Below are 24,475 nucleotides of genomic sequence, written 5' to 3' on the forward strand. Positions count from 1 at the left end.
AGTGTGCATTCCCGTCCCCCACCAGGCAGAATGTGGGCACAACCAGAGCCAGGCCTGAGGTCCTGCTGCTTCCCTCTGCAAAGGGTGATGTTTGCCCAGCTCTAGAGTCCTGTGACTGTGGAGAGGGGACACGAGGGATGCCCAGGGCTGTCTGTGGTTGAGTAGCAATTGCTGGTGAGACAAGAGGCTCCCCCTCAGGACTCTTCTTCCACCCCAGTGACTGAGCACTGAAGCCGGGGGCAGTCTCCTGTCCACCCCCCCAGCTTTGGACCAAGAAAGCCTGCAGGGCCTGAGGCCATTCCCAGAATGTCCCCTCCCAGCATCCCACTCGTCCCCTACAGCTTTCCGGCTCCGGGCCCCCTAGGACGTCCCCGGTCAGGACAGACGTCACACTACAAACCTTTCTCTGCTTCCCCCCACTCCCACCCGACCCGCACCTGCGCTCAAGGGCCACCACCCCTTGCCCCTGACCTCTGGCTCAGGGCAGCCCCGCACTAGTGCTCCTGGAGTCCTGGGCACAAGGTGGGAGAGCAGCGTCGGCCACCAGGGGTGCCCTGGCCAGGCTCCCACGCAGTGCTCTGTGCGCCCAGTCTCACCCGGCTGTGACAGCCACCTCTAATACCGACCCGGTTCATGGAGGCCACGGAGGTGCCCCCGGTTTCCAGACCCGAGCCTTCCTCCCTGCTTGGTCATGAGGACCCTGGCCCTCGGGGGGTCCTGACACCCAGAGCAGAGCCTACAGATACTTGGTCTCCCTCCCAGAAACATGGGGCTTATTTTTCTGATTAAAGAAAATAAAAAGTGCTGTGCCATTATTTTTATAACAGCATCAATGTTTGTAATTTAACAAAGTATGTGTCGTACTGGAAGTGCTTTACTCTGACAAGTGGTTTTCTGCACATCTGGACTTGCCTGTCGTTCATTCCATTCCGGCTGAGCTGCAGGAGAGCAGCCAGGGGAGGGGGTGCCTGGCCTGGACCTGGCTCACTGCGTCACATGGTGTGGGCTTGGGGGGACTCAGCTCGCCATAATCACCCTCCAGGCCTCCCTGGCAGCCTCCTTGATGGATCAGCTCCACCTGTCCTGTTTTGGAGCCCCGGCTCTGGAAGGGGTCTTTTTCTAGATGCCACTGAAGGCGCTTCTGAGGTCTTGTTGTTGACCCTTCACGTTCGTTCCCACTGTTCCCTGTCGTCATGCAGTGAGGGTGGCAAGGCTTCAGGCCACCCCCTCCCTCCCAGTGCCCTGAACTCCCAACCCAAGGGGCAGCGTGAGCATCTCTGCACCGCCCACGCCCCCGGCCCCGTGCTTTTGTCTGGGCGTGGCACAGGCAGGCCAGGACTGGACGGGTGCAGCTGCTGCCTTTATAGGCCTTTCTGCTCTGGGCATGTTGGCTGCAGTGCTTGGGTGCCACTTAGTGGGGGAGACAGGACTGTCGGGGCACCATCTCTGATGGCAGAAGGGGGGTGGGGAAGAGGGCTGAGCCCACAGGGACGCCATGGCTGGGGCCGCCCTCCTTCCCCTCCGGAAGGGCCCCGGCTGTGGGGGAGCTCCGAGGTGACTGGGGTAGGGCTGTTCCCTGTGTGATCGCTGCTGAGGAAGGGGCTTGGCTTCTGCCTGAACCTGCAGGGGCCCTCTAACCCCTACGGGGCTCCGCATGGCTGCGGCTGGCCTCAGGTTCAAAGTGCTTGGACCTTGAGGGACGTGCACTTTGGCGAGGCACCCGCTGGCCACGGATGGGACTGGGCTGCGTGTGTCGTGTCCTGGGGGACCCGTGTTGCCATGAGAAAATACAGGTCCAGTGTGGCCAGATCTTTGTTTCTGCGAACAACTGGAAACCTGGGTTTTTCTGTGGCTTCAGTGAGTTTTGAAACTTTGGTGGCTAATTCTAATTTGATGACTCACCTTGTTGGCCAAAGGACACAGCTGTGTGGGCTCTGCGTGGCCTGGTGGCAGAGGTTGGGGCCCTGGCAACTGACCTGGCCCCGAGGCCAGGGGTGTGGGGTGTGGCCCACCCCGTCATAGGGAGAGTAGGGCAGCCCAGCCTGGAGGGTGGGGCTGGAGTGAGTCTTTGGGGGTGTCGTGGGGCTCTGGGGGAGGCCCCATGCTGCCCCAGGGAGCCCTCGGACGGAGACCAGAGCCTGGGCACAGTGCTCTACTGGGACCTCTCCTCCGGCCCTGCAGCCCACCTCCCCTTCTGCAGACTGGGCCGTGGGGAGGGGACACGCACCTTCTGGGCAGGAGCCCCTGACTTGGCGCCTGGTCCCTGTTAAACCTGTGATGGGCAAGGGCAGTGGTGGTTGTGATTTGCTGCCAGGTTGAAGAGGGAGGGGTGACCAGGTGGTCCGTCCAAAAGCGGCCAGAGATGGAGCGTACTGTGCAGGTGCTTACTAAGGAGACCCCTTGGGATCCAGCCAGTGGGTGGCAGGGCAGCCCCAGGAGGTGAGCGTGGGCGACCCCTGATGCGTCCCTGGCCCTCAAAGGGGACCGCACGCCACTTCCAGCGTCCACCTGGGATGCCCGGTCCCGGCTGGCAGTTTCCTGGGGAGGATTGCTTGTCTGCTGCCGTGCGCAGGCCTTCCCCATGTGCGCGTGTGCACGCATCTCTTCTGAGCACAGAGGTGCTCCACACGTGAACGCCTGGTCACTCCCAACAAGATCTACTCCATCACGTGGGAGACACTCTGGGGAGGACAGGCCCCTGGACCGGCCGCTCCCCGCACGAGGACGTCGTCAGCACCTAAGGCGCCGACACTGAGGATGCGTCCCGACTGAAGCAGATCACCTGCGCCCCGTGAAGCCTCTGTCCCTGCAGACACGGAATGTGACTCAGTCCCCCAGTATGTTAGGAGAGGCAAGCGTGTGTCTGGTGTGCACAGACGTCTGGCTGGCCCGCCTCCCCCCAGCCAGGGGCTGCATTGACCGCAAGACACCCCTAGCAACTTGTCAGAGCGGGGGTGGTGGTGTCTAAGGAAGATGGTGTCCATGTCCAGCCACCTGCCCTTGCCTGGGGGGCTTGGCAAGAAACCTATCCCAGGGGTGGGACTGGGGAGGTTGAGACTGAGGGGTGCACCGCCCAAACCCCTGGAGGGGTCCCAGGGGCCTTGTCAAAGGCAGGTCCTGACCCTGCGGGTGACGCTTGGAACAGCACACTCTTTGATAGGGCTGTAATAGGACCCACATTACAAGTATGAAGAGAAGAGACAAAATTAACCCTAATATATTTTAGATCCATGTGCCGTCAGCTCTGTGTATCCGCGGACGCAGGGGGCTGACTGGGCTGCATCATTTTATATGAGGGACCTGAGCAACCGTGGATTTCGGTATCTGCAGGGGGCTCCTGGAACCAGTCCCCCACGGACACCGAGGGACGGCTATATTCTAAGTAGTATCGTTTCATCATGTAGTCAGTATGAAAATTATCAATGGGATATTCCAGTATTTTTGTACCAAGTCTTGGAAAGGCAGCGTGTATCTTACTCTGCCCTTATGCAGCCCTTCCCAGTTGAGACTGGCCTCAGACTGGTCCAGTGTGTCTCAGAGCCGGCAGGGTGGGGAGGTGAGCTTCCCAAGTTCACTTTCTCCCCACACTTGCTCCTCTTGCTGGTTTCCTCATTCTCTCGCTCAGCCAGCCTTGGTTTGACCCCTCACCACTGGACCGCAAAGCCGGGCGCGTGTCAGCCTAGAACCTCCCCTTGAGCACCAGGCCTGTGTATCCAGGGCCGAGACCCTCCACTCAGATGCCACAGCCCCGCACTGAGTGAACACAGCTCTAAAGCTTCCCGGCACTTCAGTGGGGAGCCTTGCGTCTGCCCCAGTGATTGGGCCAGAAACGGGGAGCCACCTTCCACTGCTCACTCCCCTACCCAGGCCAGTCCTTTGCTTCTTTCTGCCTCCTACCTGTCCTTATGAGCAGGGTTTCAATAGAAAATTCAAATGGAAACAAAAATTCACCATATAGAATGTGTGGGGTGCAGCTAAAGCAGTGTTCGGAGTGAGACCTCCAGCTTCAGTGCTCGTGTTACAAAAGAAGACGAGTTCAAGATCAGTGACCTGAAGAAGCTAGAAAGAGAAGAGGAAGGAATCCTAAAGAAGAAAGGGGCGAATGCAAATGAGCGTAATTAGTGAACCAGGAAGCAAACGATAGAGAAAATAAAGCCAAAAATTGTTTCTTGGAGAACATCAGCAAAATTGAGAACTCCCTAGTTAAGACTGATCAAGCAAAAAAGAACGCAGATTACCAGTGTTAGGAACGGAAAAGGTAGTAGCGCTGCAGGTGCTACAGACGTGGAAGGGATGGCGCAGAAACGATTTTATTCCAGTAATTGAACAACCTAGGTGAAATGAACAAATGTTTTGAAAAATACAACTTGCCAAAACCGACATAAGATGAAATAGGTGATCTGAATAGTCCTGCACCTGTTAAAGAAACTGACTTTGTCACCGGTGCCGTGCCTACCCGTCACGGCCAGCCCACCACCATCTCACCAGCAAAGAGAAGCTGACCTCACAGTCGGCCCAGGGACTGTGTTCAGCGACCACGCCTGTGAGGCAGCGTGTTGCTAGTGCCATTTTCAGACGAGGGCACTGAAGCAAAAAACAAGCAGCAACAGCAATAACAACACGAGGAAGCATCTCTGTAACTTGCCCAAGACAAGCAGGAAAAGTGGCTGAGCCAGAATTCAAACCAGGTGGCTCGGCTCCAGAGTCTCTGCCCTTGACCCTGACCTTTCCGTGGAAGACAACAGCAGCAGCTGGCCGGCCCCCGTCTCCCTGCCTGTCTGCGGGCAGCGAGATTCCTCTCAGGAGCTCATTTGAGCATGCCCTTCCCTTGCTGAAAGCGTTCTGGAAGGTCCCCTCCACCCTCGGGAAGTCCTGGATCCTGGATATGGCCTGAGCTCCCCCTGCGCCCCCCCCCCCCCCCCCCCGCCGCAGCCTGCCTCCCAGCTCACTCACCCTGTGGCTCAGCTCCTGCGCTGCCCACCCTTCCGCATACGCCCTCCCTCCCCTGTGCCCGTGCCCCTCTCCCCAGCTTTTTTTTTTTTTTTTTTTTAATTTTTATTTTGACTGTGCTGGGCCTTCGTTGCAGCACGTGGGCTTCTCTAGTTGCGGCACACGGGCTTAGTTGCCCCGCGGCATGTGGTATCTTAGTTCCCTGAATGGGGACCCAGCCTGCGTCCCCCGCATTGGAAGGCGGATTCTTAACCGCTGGACCACCAGGGAGGTCCCCCGTGCCCCTCTCTTTCAGCTCACCCTTCTGCGGTGTGGTGATGACCCGTTTCTCATCTGCACCCCCCCACCAGGCCTGGTAACCCCGAGGCTGGCAGAGGGCTGGGCCCCTGGAGCCTCGGTAAACGCCGAGAGTGAGACAGAGAGTTGCAGAGTCCTGGGCGCACTCCACGTTGGCCCGTCCGTCCTCCTCACCATCACACCTGTCGGCCGGGCCCACATTTGTTTGCCAATTTGTTTAGGGGTGTTTCTGATCACTTACAAGACAGTTTCCAGACTGGGCCGGGTAGAGTCCTTCCAGAAGATTCACACCTGGCCTCTGGCAGATGAGCATCGTGGTGGGGAATAAGCTCTGACGCCTACTAGCGGTGTGGCCTTGGGCAGGTGACTGCCCCTTGGTGCCTCAGTTTTCTCATCTGTACAGTGGGGTAATGACACCCCTCCCTAAGGGTATTCGGTGAGTCAATTTAAAGTCAGAACCATTCTGGGTCCTGGCTAGCTGCTGTAAATGCCTGGCTCCTTTAATGTGCATGGTTTCTCCCACCTCCACCTGTTCTGAGGCCTGGGCTGCAGCTTGGGGGGGGGGCAGCCGCGGGGGGCTTTCCTGGGTCGTTCTTCATCCTCTCCCCCTCCCCCCCCATCATGCCGTCATCGTCATCGTGGGCTCTGCGCCAGCCTGGCTGGGACCACACACGCGGAGGTGCAGTTCCAGGGTTAGGCGCCCGGGCTCTGCAGTGGCCCCAGGCAGGGCTCCTCCTTTCAGATGGCCTGTCTCCTCGTGTGTGAAGTGGGGCTGTCAATACTGCATGCGCCTCAGGTTGCTGAGATGAAAAGCTGAGTTGGTGTGCATGGTCCGTGCTAGACCCGCTCGTTTGCTGCGCTTACCGTGGTTGCTGCTTTATCGTTATTCCCTGTAGAAGGGTTCCTCCTGCCTCCTGGGTGAGGCCTGGCCGGGCGAGGCTCAGCTTCGGCCTCCTTGGCAGGCTCACCTGGCCCCATCCTGCAGGGGGAATCCGGCGGCCTGGCAGGGCCTAAGGGCAGAGTGCTTGGCCTTTCCGCGGCTTTGGCGCCTGTGCCCGGGGCCTGCAACATGGGCCCCCACCCCAGACAGGACCCTCACGCGGATGGAGCATGGGGGACTTGCTGAGGGGCGCTGTTGGGAGGAGGGCGGAGGGGAGTGGACGCCTGGGCGCGGCCGGCACCCACCCCACGCCCCCGGCCCGCCGTGCTGTCACAGCCCGTTCGGCATGTACTTCTTTGGGCTCTGTTGTCAGTCCCTGTCTGGGCCCGGGAATGCCTCAGTGACTACGACACCCGTTGGAGTTCCAGACAGGCGTGACAGGAGTGGGGAGATTTGGGGGTGACAACAGGCCTGCCTGGAAACGGAAGGGGGCTGCTTTAGACCAGGGGATCGGGGTGGCCTCACCCAGGAGGTGACCCGAGCTGAGGCCCGAGTGACAGAGCCAGCTGGCCAGTACCCTGGGATGGGGGTGGCGCAGGGCCTGGGCAAGTGTGAATGCCACTCGCCCACAGAGGGGCCACTTGGGGGTTTTATGCTGCGCAGTGACGTGAGCTGAGTTATGTTTTTCAAAATTCACACTGGAGGAGGGCTGGGCGGCTGCGGAGAGGTGCTTGCGGCCTGACTTAGCAGACAGATGGGGCCAGCAGTGGAGCAGGCTGAGTGGAGGTGAGATGGAGCCCAGAGGACCCTGCTCTGGTGGCACACACACCCAGAGTCCACTGGCACGACTGGGGGCAGGACACGGCACACCACCCCTGTCCCCAGCAAGAGGGACCACACTCAGGGCGTCGCGGACACTCACATGCACTTGCTTACGTAGAGCTCCCAGAGCCTGCTGGCTCCTCGGGGTGTAGCCTCAACTCAGCCAGCATCCCGTATACAGTCTGTTGCACGTCTCCATCCCCCATCTGTCCATCCATCCATCAGTCACCCATCTGTCCATCTGTCCACCCGGCCGAGTCCTGGGGAAGGACGTGGAGCAGCGGGAGGGGTGGCCAGCCTCCGAGGGCAGCAGCTCGCTCGCTGACCCTGTGCTGGCCGTGGGACCCTCCCCACTGTGCCGGGCCCCATGCCAGGTAGTGGGGACTTAGGACAGCCCCTGCCTATTGGGCACTCGCGGTCCAGCGACCCTGCTTCGCTCTCAGAGGGACACCTGGTGACGCAGGAGTGGAGGGAGCGTCGGGAAGGATCCTGGGAGAAGCAGGGCCCGCGCCCAGAGCCGGGGCTCCTTAGGGCTGACTCCACGGTTCTGGAGCCTCCACCCCTTCGCAGCCCGGAGAACCGCCCCCCTCCCTCCCGCTTCCCCGGGTCACCCGGCAGCTGCAGTACCACACTTCACCAGCAGGCGCTGCTGTCAGTCGCGGACGCCAGCCTGCAATGCTGCACTTGGGGTGACCGTCCTCCACGCGGAGCTGGGGGTGGTGCTGTGCGCATGCGGAGGAGAGGCCGTGCAGGCCGCCTTGTCGGGTGGGGCGGGGGCCCCTGACCTTCCTCGCCCACCCCAGCGTCGGACTCGCCCACCAGCCCCCTCGTGGGTGTGTTTGCACGGTCTGTGAGAAGGGCCCCTCCCTGGGCCAGCCTTGCCCTATGGCCCTGCGCAAAGCCCAGGCTTCCCAGAGTGGGAGGCAGAGCACAGACGTGGAGCTCGGAGGGCGGGGGCGGGGGGCTGAACAGAGTAAAGTATGTGATGTCCTCACTGCTGTCACGTGCCAGGCCGGAGGGGGTGCAGGTTCAGTGGGGTCAGGTGGCCCCCTGAGCGACAGGGAACGGGGTACAGAGCACGTAGTCTGGGCGGCAAGGGGCTTCCTGGGCAGAGCTTGGGGTTTACAGCCCTGGGGCACTGATGTAGCCGGGGTGACAGAGGGGCTAGGGGGCGGGGCACAGCCTGGGCCTCGGACCCGGCTGCAGTCCAGGCTTCGGGTGGACCGGACAGGCTGTCGCCCCCCACTTAGCTGTGCCGGGCACCTGCTCCGAGGGGTCATGGAAGGCTTCGGAGCCCACAGAGCGCACTGGACACTGGGGATCGGCTGGAACGAGCAGGGGCCGCGAGTGGGGGCGAGAAGGCAGATGGGTTCTCACGGATGAGCGCAGCTCGGCCTCCCAGTCCAGCCCGCGGGGACCAGTCAGGGCCATGGGCTTGACCTATGGCTGCCCAGACGTCCTTGAGGTGCCCAGGGGAGTCACCTGGGGGGCCCAGGAGCGCTTGGTTTGCACAGGGGTTGGTCCCTGAGAGGAAATCGGGGTGCTGGGAGGAGTGGGGAGTGAAGGAGGAGGGGCCTCCGCTGCAGGCCTGGGTTGCCATGTGGCCCCGGCACGGAGAGGCCGGGAGTGTGCACGTGCGTGTTTGTGCGTGCTCGCTGAGTGGACACGGGGTGGGGTGCCTGGGCTGTCGTGAGCCTGTCTCTGCAGGGTGTAGTGGAGTTGGCCGTGGCGGCACTGTGCCTGACTCCCTTCTCGCTGGGATGTGCCTGGCCCTTGCCCCACGCCCCCAGAGCCTGTCCCCCGACTGGTTTGAAGGAGACTCTGGGTGGCCTCAGCCGCAGCCCCCTTCCAGGGTTCCCCAGGGTCTGCACTAGGCCATCCTCCACCCCTTCCCCTCCCAGGCCCGCAGGTGTGGAGGCCAAGTGGGTCTCTCCTTATCCTGGAGGCCAGTGCAGACCAGCCGTGGGTCAGAGGGCACCTCCCACCCCTGGGGGGCAGGGGGGAGAGGCATGGGGCAGAGCCCAGAGCCCCTGAGAATGTGTGTGTGCTCGTGTGCACTCCTGAGAGCTCCACGGGCTGGCGCTCGTCTGCGGGCAGAACCGTCTGGTGGGGCGTGAGCTCCTGCAGGGGCTGTCGCGTGTGGCTGTCCGGGTTGTGCACTGCACAGCTCCAGGGCCGCCACCCCACTGTCGCCAGAGGTGGCGCGTGCATCTGCGTGCGCACAGCAGTCGGGTGTGCGGAGGGAGGGCGCCTCTGCTCCGTCTGCGCGTCAGGGCTCCATGGGTCGCGGGGGCCCTGTGTGCGCCCTGATTCAGCCGAGGGTCTTGGCAGGGTGGTGTGCGTGCGGGGCGCCGGGCAGGTGTCAGGAGCAGGTGGGCGATGGTCGGGGTGTGGGCAGGAGAGGCCGGGGTGGGTTCACGCGGGGCCGTCCAGGGGCTCTCAGTCGCCCTCGTATCTGTGTGCTCTGGTGGGTGCTGGTCTGTGAAGGGTCTGGAGTCCTCGTGAGCCTGCTCACTGCTGGAGAGAGGGGTGCCGGGTGCCCCCAGCCAGCCCCAGGGCATCCCAGGCCCTGGGCGTTTCCTCCCCCCACCAGGGGGGAAGCCACCTGGTGTGCAGCTTGAGGGGCAGCCTGGGGACACCGCTGGGTCCCACCTCTTGAGCCCCTTCTCAGCCGCACCCCCTGGACTGGCCGCCCACTCCCCACACTCTGGGGGTCTGATCACCAAGTGGAACCACGTGCTGCCTCCCTGTGGCCAAGTGCGCTTGGCGGCCGGCCCGGGAGACAGACGCTTCCTCCTGGGATGTGCCACAGACCCCAGGGCGGGGAGGGGAGCCCTGCTGGCCGGAAAGCCCAGGACCCCAGGTGCTCCTGGGGTGCCTCAGTCTGAGGGTGGTGTCCTCTCCCCACCCTTCTGAGGACCGTGACCTGACCCTGCCAGCTGGAGAGCAATGCCCTGGTTCCACATATCCACCCGTCTAAAGGGGAGTGCTGGCCCCGCCAGCCTGAGGACACATTCTGGTGGTGTGCCACCTTGCACGAGCCGATTGTTGTGTGTTCAGGAATTTTGCACACCTCGAGGAAAGCCTCGTTGCTCCCAGCAGTGCCGTCCCCTACCCTTCCCGATAGCCTCGTGACCCATCTCCTCACCTTTCAGAGTGTCACCTTCTCAGTGAGGCCCTCCCTGGCGACCCTTCTTTGCTCTTCTTTGCCGTAGTCCTTTCAAAGCACCTGTGGCCATTGCCGACCGTGTGCTGGCCTCTTTGTGGGCTTCAGGGGGGCAGGGCTTGTGTCTGTTGGTGTTCATTGCCCAGAACAGAGCCAGCTCATAGGCACTCGGTAAGCCTTGGGTGGGTGGATGGATGGATGGGTGGACGACGGGTGGGTGAATGGATAGAGGGATAGATAGGTGAATGGATGGTGGATGGATGGGTGGGCAGATGGATGAATGAGTGGACAGGTAGATGGGTGGATAGATGGATGGATGGATGCGTAGGTGAGTAGATGGATGGATAGGTAGAAGGGTGAATGGATGGATGGATGGATGGATGGATGAGTGGGTGGCTAGATGGGTGGATAGGTGGAAGGGAGGATGGATGGATAAAGGATGGATGGATGGGCAGATGGATAGACCACAAGGCCCAGGGGTGGGCACAGGCACAGGGCCTCCCAGCTGCCCTCCCAGGACAATCAGTGCCCAGGGAATCTGATGTTATCTCTCCAGCTCCAGCTAGAAATGGAGGCATGGCATCCCTGGCCTTCTGGCGTAGCTGGCTAGCAGCATTTCTGAGCCGCTAGGAAGCAGACAGGGCTACAGGACAGCCAGACCCGAGTTTGGGCTGTTTGGGGTCCTGGCCTAGGAAGAGAAGGTGACCAGCCGTCCCAGTCCACGGTTGGGGTGGTTCCCAGGGCACAGGACTCAGTTTTACAGGATTTTCTGGGAAATGGGGCTTTCAGAGCTAAAACCAACTGCCTGAGGAAGGATGACAGACCCCAGCCTGCCCCCTTCTGCAGGGCACCACCGAGGAGTCAGGATAAGGCATCCTCTCTGAGGCCCAGCTTAGAGAGGAGACAACTTGTGTGAATGTATGATGTGGAATGTGGCGTCCTCCCTCCTCACATTTCAGCGGTGTGGGGGTTGTCCTTCAGCCTCTGCTTCCCCTCCCGCTTCGTTGGGTGTCCTTGTGCAGTGAGCAACCTGCACAACTATACACAGCGGCCCTGCGCCAGGCCTTTCCTGTCCTTGCAGTGTCCCTGGGTCCAGCCTTCTTCTTCTTGGGCAGGGACCCTGCTCCGAGCCCAACCCAAAATACTGTCCCCCAGCAGTGAATGTGGGGCTCGTGGGGGTGATTACTAATGATCAGAGCTGTGAGTCCCAACTGGAGCCGCAGCAGAATCCCCCGGAGGCCTGATGGCGCAGCGGGTCTGCGGTGGGGCCTGAAAGTGCGTACTTGCACTGCTGACAAGCTCCTGGGTCCCGCCGCTGCAGGTCCAGGGACCCACTTTGAAAACCACTGGACTAGGGCGTTTGTTTTCTTGCAGAGGCTTCCTACCAGCAAGGCCGTGAGGAAGGTCCCCCAGGCTCCCATATTCCCTCCTTTTGGTGAGACCTGTCACGGGGTCCAGAGGCAAGAAAGACCCATCCCTGCAGGGCAGTTAGAGCCCACTGGGGGCAGCAGGGACACCTGGTGGCTTCTCGGTGCTGGAGAAGGGTTCCGGCTCACAAGCAGAGCCTCTTACCCCCATAGTGCCTGTGCAGCTCTGTCGGCACCCCCATTTCACAGATGAGGAGACAAGCGCAAGCACAGTCAGAAGAGGCAGCGCTGGCCCAGGGGCTGCGCGTTCACCGCTTGGCTGGGCACGATGGAGCTAGTGAGGCGGGGGTGCTCCTGCCTGGGCGAGGACTGGAACCCCACCCTGGGCCTGCCGTGGGGAGCGAGGGTGGTATTGAGGCGTGGGCTCCCCCCGCTGTGGCTGTTCCAGCTCCCCAAGAGGGGCTGCCCTCCCCTGGGTCCTTGCACCCAGGGCCCGGGCTGTGGGTGGTCACTGGTTCTGTGTTTGTCATTACACTCTGCTGGCCGCACAATGTAGGGGCCTGTGGCTTTGGGGAGTTGTGCCCCATCTCAGGGCTTCGGTTGGCCCTGGGGAGCAGGGGCTCTGAGGGGCTGCCTCGAGAGAAGCTTCTGGCTGAGCCCCCCCTGGGCTCTGCAGGAAGAAGGGCGCAGGCCATAAGGGGTTTCCTGGGGACTCGAGAATATTCCAGAGCATAGCTGGTGCACCCTGCTGACCCGTCCTGACCTTCCGCCCTGCCTGGGGTCTCCGGGGCTGAAGGATGCTTATGACAAAACGGCTGGGTGTGGAGGACTGGGCCTGCCTGACCCCATCGTGGTGCAGGTTCTGAGCACTCCTGAGCTCCGCGAGCTTGTGCACTGGGCTGGGAGGCCTGGGGGTGGATAGGAGGGCAGGACGTTCACACGCCCTGCACGGCCCCCAAGCTGCCCCACAGGGACAGGGGCCGCCCCTGGAGCAGGGGTCATCGGGTGCTAGGCAGCGTGCAGGCCGAAAACCACGGCCTCGGTGTGCTGCTAGGAGACGTCAGACACGCAGACGAAGGTTTGGGCTGTCGGTGCGTGTCCAGATGAAGCTGTGGGAATGTTCCAACACAGGGAGGCTGGAGAGACCGGGAGGTGGTGGGATGGCCGAGCTCAGTGGGTCCTGCCAGGAGGGCACCAGGAGCTGGCAAGACATGGGTGGAGGCTGGCCTGGTTCAGGGATGGTGACTTCCTGGGCCAGGGAGGGTGGAGGTCTGGGGCTGTGATGTGCATCCCTGCCCCACAGTTTTGTGAGGTTTGAAACTATTTCCGAGTAAAAAGAAAGATGCAAGCAGGATTCTGGGTCCACTTTCCACACTGTCACTTAACCTCTCTAGGCCTTGGTTTCCTCGTCTGTAAAGTGGGCACAGAGCATCTAACAGGGCTTTTGTGTGAGGAGCAAAGAGCTGAGGGCCCGCCAGGTCTACAGAAATTCTGGCAGATACATGACATGGCAGCACCTGTCCTAGTGAGTACTACTTGCTTCGTTCTGCAGATGACAGAACTGAGGCACAGAGAGGTTGAGTAATGGCCCTAGGACACAGAGCGGGGAGTGGCTCTGCAGACCTTGCAGCCCTGACTGCCCACCTTGGGTTGTGGTGAGGACTGAAGAGGCCCGGGAGTGACGTGCATGCTGGGAGCGGGGGTGAATTGCCGCCGGCCTGTCTTGACGCCCCATGACCGGCCCTGGTGGAGTGGAAAAGGGCAGGGCGGCCCATTGGCCCGCTCGCCATCCGGGACTCTTTACAGCCGTCCACTGGGCCAGCAGGAGGAAAGGACAGACAGAGCTGGTAGCAGTTTATGCTGCTGAGTGCCCGCCCTTTGCTCTCTGAGGCATCTCTTTCCCACTCTGGGTAGGAATGGGCGGTAGTGGGTTGTAAATGTTTGGCTGTACCCCTGGCGCCCCCGCCCCAGGCTTCAGCCCAGAGGGACCGGGTCGCGGAGCGGGGAGGAGGCCGAGCCTGGCTGTGCCCCGGCCCCACCCTGCAGGGTGTTTGCTGAGCCCGTCTCTCCCCGTTCCCCAGATGAAGGTCACCGTGTCCAGAGGGGGCGACCACAACAGTGACGGCGACAGCGTCCGAGAAGCCACCAGCTCCCGGAGGAGCAGTTCTCGGGACCGGCTCAGTGACGTGAGTAGCCCAGCCGCCCCCCGGGGCATTTCTGGGTCCCTGGGGTGACTGCCAGACCAGCCCCCAACCTGCAGACGCCGCAGGCCGTTTGCTCTGGGGCCCAGAGTCTCGGCTGGGGGTTTTGTGCCCACAGTTAGCGTCTGCCTTCATCAACACGTGATTTCTCACTAATTAGCGCTTCCCCGTTAGGAGGGATTTAAATGAGGAGCAACCATGAGGCACTGGCAGGGGCCCACGGAGGCGACCGTGCTGGGGTGCAGGCCCTGCATCCCACTGGGGGCAGGCTCGGGGTTGGTGCCAGGCTGGCAGCCGGCAGGGATGTGGATGGGGAACGACTCCCACAGATGTGTTTATTAAGAAGGGCAGGGGGAGTGTCCCTGGCCCGGTGAGTCGGTCTGGAACTGCAGGGAACAAGCTGGAAGGACTCCCACCTGCCCAGGCGGACCAGCCTGTCAGCTCGGGCTGGCAGTGGCGTGGGTGTCCAGCAGTCCAGCTCTCTGCTGAGGCAGCCACTGGGGGCCACGCGGAGGGGAGGGTGCGCCACCGAGGCACAAGCTGGCCTGGGTCTGGGGACACCCTTCGGTGTCCTGCCTAAAAGACGGGTCCCTGAGCTCAGGTCCCGGGGTGGGTGTTCTTGGGGCCCAGTGTGCAGATGACCCAGGCAGGCAACACACAGGAGCTCCCGCTGGGATTTGGCCCACCACAGTGGGGGTGCTGGGTAGCCCTCCAGGGCCCCCGGGTCTCCCTGGACCATGGAGAAGGGGATGGGCAGGTGATGTAAGGGCTAGGGGTGGGGACAGAGGGCCCCCAGGGGGAGGGAGGACTCAGGCAGAAGGGGCCCCAGGAGGAGGCGCTGCTCCGGGAAGCGGCCTTTGTCTTCTTGACCCCCAGCTGCAGAAGTGGCGGCAGAGCAGAGCTGGGTTTTCTGCAGGGCTAAATGGAACGAGCCGTCTCTCATTATCATTTAAATGGGGGCTGGGGGAGGGCGGGCGCGGGAGGCCGGGAGGAGGGCCTAATTGCCGGGCTCCGATCTTGTTGCCACAAGATGGGAAAATAGGCTGGTAATTGTCTGGGGCCGCGGGGGCTGCCCTAGTTCGAACTCCTCTAATTGCCAGCCGGGGTAAATGAAGGGAGACCGATTCTGAGCACAGCGCCGGCGGCGTGAGGGCGCAAGCTCGGGGGCAGTTGTGGCACCCTCCCCACCCCCATCCGCAGGGCCTGGGACTGGGCCAGCCCTGGTGGTGAGGGACCCCCACTGCGGTGAGCTCGGCCTGGCAGACCCCAGGGGCTGGCCCGGGCCGCCAGGATCTGCCTGGGGAGGGGAGGGTGGCCTGGCCTCAGCTGAGCAGAGCAGAGTGGTCCAGGCTGCAGTGGTCACCCCTCCCAGAAGAATCTTGGCATCTGGACCTCAGTGCGGGCTGGACCCTGGTCTGTGGGTCCCACAAACCTCAGACAAGCCCACCCTCGCTGACTGCGCCAATGTCCCCCGCACACACACCTGCCCGGTCACCATGTCCTGTCCGCCTGGACCTCAGGGCTCAGCCCTGGCGGCCACCGCCAGCCCTGGGGAGCTGGTGAAATGCACTTGACTGCTCTCTCCCGCTGGATCCGAAATGCCCTTTAGAACCAGAGGGCGCGCCATCAAGCATCGCCGGGGTCGCCCTCACAGGGCCTCCAGGCCACAGCTGACCCCCACATCTTGACATCTGAGGCCCCAGCTCCTCCCCCAGGAAGGCTTCCCGCTGGACCCTGTGACCTGGGAGGCTCGTGGGTGGTGAGGGAAAGGTCGACCTGAGCACAGAGAGGGGGTCGACCCCTGGCCCAGAACCCCGTGTGGAAAGGTGGGGTTGGTCCTCTGGGAGGGGCTGAGATCTGGCCAAGGGCTGAGCCCATCCCCGAGGCACGTGGGGAGACCCCGCTGGGCTGGACCACATCTCCAGGTCTGGGGGTGGAAGGCTCCTGGTGTGGGTCTTCAAGCCAGGCCCCAGGCTGATCTGGGCTCCGTGGTGCTCGGCGTGGCCCCAGGCCAGAGTTCCAGCAAAGACCCCGGAGGGGGCTGCCGGTCTCTGCCCGCTCAGGTCCTCGGAGGAGAGGGTGGCCATCAGGGGCTGCCCCCGGTTCCTGACTGTCCTTCTTCCTTCCCTGCAGAGCTCGGCGCAGGCGGTCTCAGGCAGAGGTTACTCCGTAAGTCTCCCGCCCTGCTTCTGCTGTCTGCTCCCCACACCCCAGCCCTCAGGAGTCCCGACTGTGCCAGGCGCCGCCCCCAGGCTGGAGGGGGGGCTGGTGCAGGTTGGGGGTGGGGCCAGAGTGGGCAGAGGCGGCAAGGGAGCACCCCTCCTGGGGTCCTGGCCTGCGAGGAGTGTGGGTGGGCCGGACACTCTGCCTCTGGGTCCTGTGGGGCAGCGCTTGGTGTCAGGGGTCCCACCCGTGGAGCAGCTGCCCCCCAGCGCCCTGACACCATCTCCCGGACCATACTCGGCCGGGCCGGAGAGTCTGGACCGGGGCATGAGGCCCCAGCCCCTTGGCTGTCGTCTGGGGCCCAAGGGCAGGAGGGGGACGGCCTGCTGCCGCCTGATACTCCAGCCAAGGGGGGTCCCGTCCCTGTCCCCCAGCCCCCTCCTCACAACTTCATTTCATTTCCTCTTAAGTGTCAGGAGGACTGTTAATGACACCATAAAACCCAGAGCTCCGTAAAAGCCATTTCTGCGGATTTACAGCCGTTTTGGCTCGTTGGAGGGCAGGGGCCTGGGCTCCGCCCGCCTCATCCCCGCAGCCCCTGATTTACTGCGAGTTCCAGAGTCCCAGGTTTGACAGGCAGCCTCTCTAAATCACGGGGGCTTTTTATAGGGTGTGTAATTAACCCATTAATTCCCCGGGTGGCAGGGACAGCCATGGATCCCTGGCCGTCCTCTCCCCCAGCTCCCCGACCCCCAGGGTCCGCCGGCCCAGGCAGCTCTGCCTTCTGCCTCTAAGCCCGGGCCAGGCCATAGCGTCTGCGAGCCTTTGACCTGGGGGGGGCTGGACACTTCTGGGTGGTGGTCCCGGGTACCACCAAGGGGTGTCTCCCTGGGGAGGCCTCTGCCCTCCTTGGGCAGCCTTGGTGCTCTCATCTGTGGTCACAGTCATGGTTGGTGGCCCGTGCTGTCCCTTCCTCCCGTGGGCCTGGGCGGACCTGACACACGAGCCTACCCTGGAGCTGACTGTGTTGGCAGTGACATTCAAGCCAGGAGCTGGGCCAGGACCAGGGCTGTGGGAGATGGTGGGCAGTGTGGCGCAGGTCGGCATGGGGGCGAGCTGACACGGTAATGGGAGCCAGAACACCCACCGGCCTGCATCGGCCCGAGGGTCCAGGAGTCCCGAGAGGTTGGGCCCAGGGACACCTCGTGTGGAGCCTCCCGCTGGCTCTGAGATGCCCGGGGCAGCTGGGGTCTCCCTGCCCCAAGTCTCCTTGCCAGAGCTGCTGGGCGGCCCTTCTGCTTCCACATCACCATGTGTCATTCGTGGTTTCTCCCCAGAACACTGCTTTGAATGTTTCCTGGAGAAGAACCTGTAATTAACACGCCAGCTGCTTGCAGCTTAGCTCCGCACCGCCGCTGCACAGGGGTGACAGATGGTGGCGGGCAGGGCCCCAGCCTGCTGCTCAGCCCTGGGGTTCCTGAGCCATGTCTGCGGCAGCCTGCGCGTGCGCACCAGGCCCTGGCGTGAGCAGATGTGTCCGCAGGTCCCTGACGTGTGCCGGCCAGCACTGAGGGGCATGCGTGGTCAACCCGGCCCTGGTGGCACTCTTGCCCAGTTGGCGTGGTCGCAGGTGGGGCTGCCCCTGCAGCTGGAGGAATGGAAATGGGCCCAGAGGACCCTTGCCCAGCAGGCAGCGGCTCGGGGCTGGGGGCAGGCAGGCAGCTCTGCCAGGAGCCAGGGGGCTGGGGTTTGGAGGCCAGCTGGGCTGAGCTCAGGGCGGCTGCAGTCCTGCCTCTAGACCCAGATGTCACTGTGGAGGCCTCAGACACACCTGAGGGTGCCACTCAGGTTGGGGGCCGTGTCTGTGTGTGGCTCTCAGTGAAAGGGGAGTGTGTGTTGTGTACCCCTGTGTGTTGACATATGTCGGTCACATGCACGTGCCTTGAGGCGGTGTCTCTGTGTGGCCATGCGGCTGCACGCCTACGCGTAGATACGTTACGTGTTTCTCTCTGGCCATCTGTGTGTGTGTCTGGGTCTTGTCCTCTCGCATGTCTGTCTGGAGGTGCCCGGATGTGTCTGTGTATGTAGCAGGTGGGTGTGTGCCACACGTGTGTGTCTGCATGTAAGTGTCCATCTGGGAGCCTGTGACTGGACGTGGCACGGGTGCATCTGTACATGTACAACTGTGATTCTGCAGTACGTGTGAGTGTGTGTCTGGCCACGTGGCATTGCGTGTAGGTGTGTACCTTGGCCTGTGTGTCCCTTGCCGTCTGTGCGTGTCTGCAGTTGGGGCCTCAGGCCCAGCAGGGGTCACGCTTGTCCTTGCCTCTCCCCGACAGCATCCCCCCACCCCCATACTAGGTGACAGGGCGGCGGGGGGGGGGGGGCATCTGTCACCTGACCTGGTTTATAGACCGTACTTAAAAAAGTTTAATTTGCCGAGATTTATCCCCAGCAAATCCCCAATTATCGTTCATCCTCAACAGCGTCTGTCCTGAGAGCTCCGTGCAACCTCCCCTGCCTGCCATCAGAGGTTCATTAGTGCCATAAAATTACTTAGAAAGTGATTTTCCTAATTTGACTGCTTGCAACCAAGGACACGAGGATTCGTCTCCCGCCGAAGCAGGGGACTTGGGGCTTTCCTGTATTAAAGAGAAATGAGTATCTAGACTCCCGCCGGGGCGGGAGGCCGGCCCTGCCCCCACCCCGAGTGTGCTGCCCGGGGACGGGAGTGGAGGACGCCAAGCGGCAGTGACGCTGCGGTGACCCGGGCAGGTGTCCCATGCCACCCTCGGGGTGGACGTTGTTATCCTGGCGATGGCTGCCCACCCTGTAGATGAGGGCGCTGAGGCACGGGGGCAGAGAACCCGCTGCAGCGCCCACTGTCAGGAGAGGTCTCTGCTAAGGGACCCCCGGCCCTGGCCACACCTCGGCGTCCCTGCCGTCCCCTCCCGCCCAGCCCCGCCCGCCCCCGGCCCCTGCTTGTCACCGACGGGAGGAAGCCTGCCCGCCACCTCGCCCGCCTGAGCCCAAGGCACAGCACCCAGCTGGTTGCCTTTGGCACCTCTCCCGCCCTCACTGGCCAGTCTCAGCTGAGCCGCCGTCCTCCCGCCCTCCCCTGGGCTTGGGTGCATTTGTTTCTTCCCTCCTCCCCTCAAGACACCTGGGTTGAGGTCTGCTCTGCACCAGTCACTGCCCCTTCACGGCAGGCTGGGAAGGAATCAAACAGCCAACGCCCTTGCCCCGGGGATAAGTAGCGTCCCTGTGGAGGCGGTGAGCGCTGCGGAGGAGTTTGCTTGGCGTGGCGGGAAGGCACCTCACCCTGACACCGGAGCGGCCCTGACACACACGCACACACAAGGAGCGGCCCTTGCCGCGGGGCCCACGTGTGTCGTGTGTCGGGAACAGTGCGGGGGCGGTCAGTGAGCCTCTAACTCTGGTTCCCAGTAGAGTGGTGGAGGGCTGGGAGGAGGGGGCACCTGCCTGCACCCTGGCCTCCAGGATGCCCAGGCTTACCTGGGTCGGGCGGGACCCCACCTGCCAAACCTGCCAGGGTGGCCCCCGTACACACACACACACACACACACACACACACACACACACACACACACACACACACACACACACACACACACACACACACACGGCACGGTTAGCTGATGGGCGTGACTGCCTCAAGGGGGTTTCTGGAAATGAACTCTGAGCTGTTGGCTGGGCTGCAGAGAGCCTGCCAGTCTCACATCACCTGCACTGCAGCGCCAGCCCCGGGTCTCAGGGACCTCCACACCTCGCGTTCCTGGCGCAAGTGGGTGAATAAGACGTGTCAAGGCCCAGCTGGCGCCCTGCCCCAGGGCCACGGGGGGGGGGGGGCTGCTGCGGCCTGTGGCGCGCCCCTGGCTGGTTCCTTCCCCTCGGAGCCTGGGCAGTAGGGCAGAGTTAAAACTAGCAGCTGGCGTGGCCCAGACAGAGCCGACACGAGGGCTGGCAGGGCCCAGGCTGGCGCTGTGCCCAGCCAGCTGTTGCCGAGGACGTCTGTCTGGAGGGGCGGGGAGGGGGGCCGCCGGGGCTCATCGTCGAGGAAACACCTCGACATCTGGGGTCACGGGAGGCTCCTTTCCTCCCCGTTCTGGGGCTGGGTGCCAGCTCATGGCTGGTGGCCTCAGCTCCTCTGACGTGGGCCTCCCCGGCGGGCTGGTTGGGCTTCCTCCAGCGTGGTGGCTGGTTACCGGGGTCCCGAGAGCTTGGAGGAAGCAGTAGCGGTGGCGTGGCCTCAGCTCCGGGTGGCACGGCGTGGCTTCCTGAGGCTGTGTTGTCGTAAGCACCCCTTAGGCTCGTGGGGAGAGGCTGTGGGTGCCTCCCCTCTCTGGTCAGAGTGTCAGCACCTCATGAGAGGGGTGCAGGCACCTGGGCAGCCTGGGGAAGCACAGGAGCCCCTTCCCACTCTGACGAGGCCTCTCACACTTGGGGGCGCAGCGGCTTCCGCTGGGGAAGTCAGCCGTGCACGCGCGTGTGACACTGGCATCAGCCCGCGCGCAGCCCTGTGAGGTGCGGCGGTGGCCGAGGCCAGCTGCGCTCTAGCCACGACGGCAGGGCCGTGTCCCGTGCCCCGCGTGTGCATGCGCCCACCACCCTGTGGCTCCTGCCGGCCCTCCTCCCGGACGTGCTCGTCGGGGCTCCCGGCTCCACACTCAGCTTTCTGCCCTGCCACCCTCTCTGGCAGGAGCGAGCGGCACAGCCCTGCCTTCTGGGAGCCCCGGTCTGGGGCTCAGGAGGGCAGAGCAGGTGGCCCCCGGGGACGGGGTACCTGGTTGGCCGCCTGCAGGTCACTTGCTAGCTTTGCCCGTAAGCCAGGGGCGATCGTGGCTGAGATGAGGTGCAGCACGTGGCGGGGGACTCGGCTCTCATGAGCCTTCAGGGGCGGGACGGCTGGTGGACGCGAGCGGCAGAGTCCTGCTGGCTGGCAGAGGCACCCGGGGTGCCCCTGGGCCGTCCTGAGGCCTGCCTGCCCCCGTGCCCACCGCGGGAGCGGCTCAGCGCCCTCAGCCCCTGCAGCGCCCACTGCACACTCTGGCGGCCCGGGCCTCCGCTAACCCTCCCCGCTGCCCTCCTCGCAGCCCGCGGCAGGCTCCGTCTTTATGAGGCGGGTTTACAACATCCGTTACCCTGCTTCTCGGGCCACTTCCGAGCAGCCGTAATTTGTACAAAAGCAATAAAAGCCTGTCAGGCTCTCCCTGGAGCCGGGAACTGCATCCTCGTCCCACCTCCGAGCACAGGACAGTCCTCAGCCGCCCGCTGGGAAGGGGTCGCCAGGGACGGCGGGTGTGCGGTGGGCAGTGTCCTCACCTGTGATGCAACCCCAGCCCGTGCCCAGCCAGCCTTCTGTCAGGAGGCACCGTCTGCCCGTACATCCATCCGTCTGTTCGTCCATTCTTCCATCGTCTGTCCTTCACTTGGCCCACCTCTCAGGGTCCTGGGGTGCAGCTGTGCCCCACATTCGACCAGGCAGAGGACACGGAAGTCCTTCCCTGTGGGTTGATGGAGAGCCTGTGTCCCGCTGCCCCTGTCATCCGGCACCTCTCCTGGCCTGGCTTGGGGCAGGGGGATCAGCACCGCCTCCTCGGCCAGTTGTGAGGGGTTCTGAACGAGGCATGTGGGTACATCCGTGGTTGTTATTCCCAGGGAAGCAGACCGTGACGTGTTCGCCTTGGGAGCCAGGGCCAGGAGGGGAGAGCGCCCAGGACAGCCGGACCGTTCTTTGTAGTTGACCTGGGTCGGTGGGTGTGGCACCAGGAAGGGAATGGCCCTCAGGGCCTCTGCTCAGCTTCCTGGGAGCGGGCACTGGGTGGGGGGCCTCTCTAGGCCGGGGGCAGCAGGGTCTTCCTAAGAGGGGTCTAGGCCCCAGGTAGAGCAGGGACAGAGTGATAAATAAGAGAAGCAGGTGACCTGCACGGTGCTGTAGGCGTAGGTGGTGCAGGCACAGGGGTGCTGGAATGGGGGGTGGGTGCTAGCTTTACAGGGGGTGCTGGTGTAGACGGAGGAGCGGTCAAGGGCTCGGGATTGTACCGGCACGAGCGGCCCCGAGTGGAGCCGTGCGCATCTGACAGGTCTGCCTGCCGCGGCTTCCCGTGGGCGCACTCTGGGCCCCTCTGTCTGTGGCCATCCTCTGCAGGCAGCCGGGTCCTTGGCCCCTGACTCTGCTGTCCCGCACAGAGGTCAGCCTGCCAGGGCGCGGGGTATGCAGCAGGCAGGCCAGGGCAGCATGCCCTCCCCCTGAGGGCTCCAGCGTCTGGGCCCCTCCGGGCTCCTGGGGACCCGGCCTCCCGGCCAGGAAACCTCCTGCGGCCACCCTCTGTCCGGCCAGACGCTGGGGTGGGAGAAGGAGGCGTCCCGTGCTCCCCGGGGGTCCCTGGCCCAACCTCTTGGCCCTGAGCCCGCGTTGCTCCCTCCGCCCCACCGCTGTGTGCTGCTCGCCCTCTCGAGAAGCAGCGCCCCGCGTGTGCTGCGGGGGGGCCGTCTCCGGGCCCCCACGGGTCACAGTCCGGTTGGGGTGGCACAGACCTGGGCGGCCCCTGCCTCTGGGAGCCCTGGGCCCCAGGCCCCTTGGCCTCGGCGCGTGACCCGGCAGGACGGCTTGGCCCTCCGGTTGAATATTCTGGCTCCTAGCTCTGCTCTGTCAGGAGCACGCTGGAGCCACCTCCGGGAAGGCCAAGTGTGGCCCCCAGGTGTCGATCGGGGAGGAGCAGGGATGGCAGAGCCAGAGGCCGCTAGCCCCTGCCCGCCTGGAGGCTGCACTGCCAGTCCGAGGTCCTGCGAAGCCTTAGGGCTTGAGCGGCCCGCTGGGCAGGGCCTGGCAGGGTCGCAGGTCGGGAGAGGAGGTGAAGCTGCTGGGCCGGGTGCCACCCGGTGCCCCAGTCTTCTCATCTGTAAGACAGTGAAGCCCCGGGACCCGCCCCACAGGGCTGCGGGGAGAACCCGCGAGCCTGCCAGGCGCCTGCTGTTACTCTCTGCGTGCGGCGGGTCGCTGTCACACGCCACGTGTCTGCCGAGGGCACCACTGAGGCCTGTGGCCTCTGCGCCGCCCGCCCTGGGGGCACAGGATAGCGAGTCTTGGGGTCCCTTCCCTGGTGGGGAGACGGTGGGAGAAAGCAGGTACATCAGCGGCAGGTGCTTCCAGAGAGTGCTGGCTGCTGCGGAGGGCATCTGGGGGCAACTGTGCCAGCGGTTAGGGGCAGCGTCCCAGGAAGAGCCAGCAGGGAAGTCGGGCCAAGGGCAAATGCAAGCTGGGGTACAGGTGCGCCAGGGGCCCGAAAGGAGGAAGGGAGGGGCCCGCCAGCCCATGGCTTCAGCAAGGCTCGTCCCAGCTGCCCAAACACATCAGGCGTTGGCACTCCTCTGGGTGGGTGGCTCCATGGGAGCTCTGGGGAGTGGTCAGCAAGCCGGACTGGAGGCTGGGAGGCCCTCTGCCCCCTGGGGGCCTGAAGCTTCAGGCTGGGTTGTCCCGGCCTCGGGTCTGACATGGGCGTGTCACCCTTGTGTATCTTGTGCTGTTATCTGAGCGAGGGTCGGATTTAGTGGCCAGAGAGCATTCATTCGTGAGAAAATCTCAAGTCTCCGCGGCATTTTGCAACCATCTTTAAAAGGCTCCCCCCCAAACCCCATTATTTTATTTCAAACCGCAGCAGACCCACGAAGAGGCATCAGCCCGCTGCAGAGGCAGGAGCTGAGACGCACGCACCAGCCCGCCCAGCGTTATGGAGCCGCTGACGGGAGAACACCCGCAGCTGGCCTTGCGGGGTCAGGCCTTCAGGGGGCCTTGGATCTGGGCCCCCCTTGGGCACTTAGCAGGCACTGCCAGGAGAAGCTACCCCGGACACCGTAGCAGCCCCTGCCCTGCAGGCACCTCCATCCCGATGCCGAGCCCCTGGCCTCCGTACGGGGTCCCTCCCCTCCCCGGCTCTCCATGTGGAAGGCTCTGGGACATTCTAGAAACCACTGGCCCCCAGAGCTGTCTCGTCGTATCCCACCGCTTTGTGCACTCAGCTCTGGGCGTTCTGCCCCCATAGCTGGGCGGCAGGCCGCAGGTGGCCTCACCCACACTCCTGGCTCCTGGGTGGGCGCAGACCCACCCTCTCCATGGCAGCTCGAGGCCCTCCACGGGGCTCTCCCTGTGGGATAGTGGGGCGGCTCGGGGCTCTCGGGGGCAAGGCAGCCCTGGGGCTGGCCTGGTGGCACGTGTGCCACTTTCCGTTGGTCGGCTCAGCCACGCCAGCCCAGGTCCGAGGGGAGGGGATGGGCCTCTGCCCTCGATGGGAGGGCGACCGAGAACATGCCTGCTGCGCTGTGGCCCTGCCGCCTCAGGACGCCCCTCGCCAGGCCAGCGAGCTGCTTCTCACTCGTGTGTTTGTCATAGTTGCTAAGTAACCAGTTGCCCTGACTTAGTTGCTTAGGGCAGCAGCGTTCACCATGAGCGTTTCTGAGGGCGGGCATTCAGGGGCGCTTGGCTGCGGACCTCTCCAGAGCGCAGCCTTCGGTGGGCGGGGGGGGCGGTGAGGCCCAGCTCTGGGCAGCGTGGTCACTCTGCAGTGGGCTCTGGGAGGGCTCATGGGGGCCACCACAGCCCCCTCCCCAG

The 24,475-nt window shown here is 63.6% G+C and overlaps 1 protein-coding gene across 1 annotated transcript in view; it reads left to right on the forward strand.

The window, feature by feature from the left end:
* FBRSL1 (fibrosin like 1) overlaps positions 1-24,475 on the forward strand; it is a gene marked incomplete at its 3' end in the record, with an annotated part of 84,864 nt that overhangs the window by 18,072 nt on the left and 42,317 nt on the right. The window contains exons 3-4 of the mRNA XM_082852861.1: positions 13,564-13,668; positions 15,817-15,852. Coding sequence (XP_082708987.1) covers positions 13,564-13,668; positions 15,817-15,852 — 141 coding nt within the window. The remainder of the gene's footprint in view (positions 1-13,563; positions 13,669-15,816; positions 15,853-24,475) is intronic.

The sequence above is a fragment of the Leucopleurus acutus genome, assembly GCF_964270905.1.
Source record: "Leucopleurus acutus genome assembly, chromosome: 13".
NCBI classification, from domain to species: domain Eukaryota; kingdom Metazoa; phylum Chordata; class Mammalia; order Artiodactyla; family Delphinidae; genus Leucopleurus; species Leucopleurus acutus.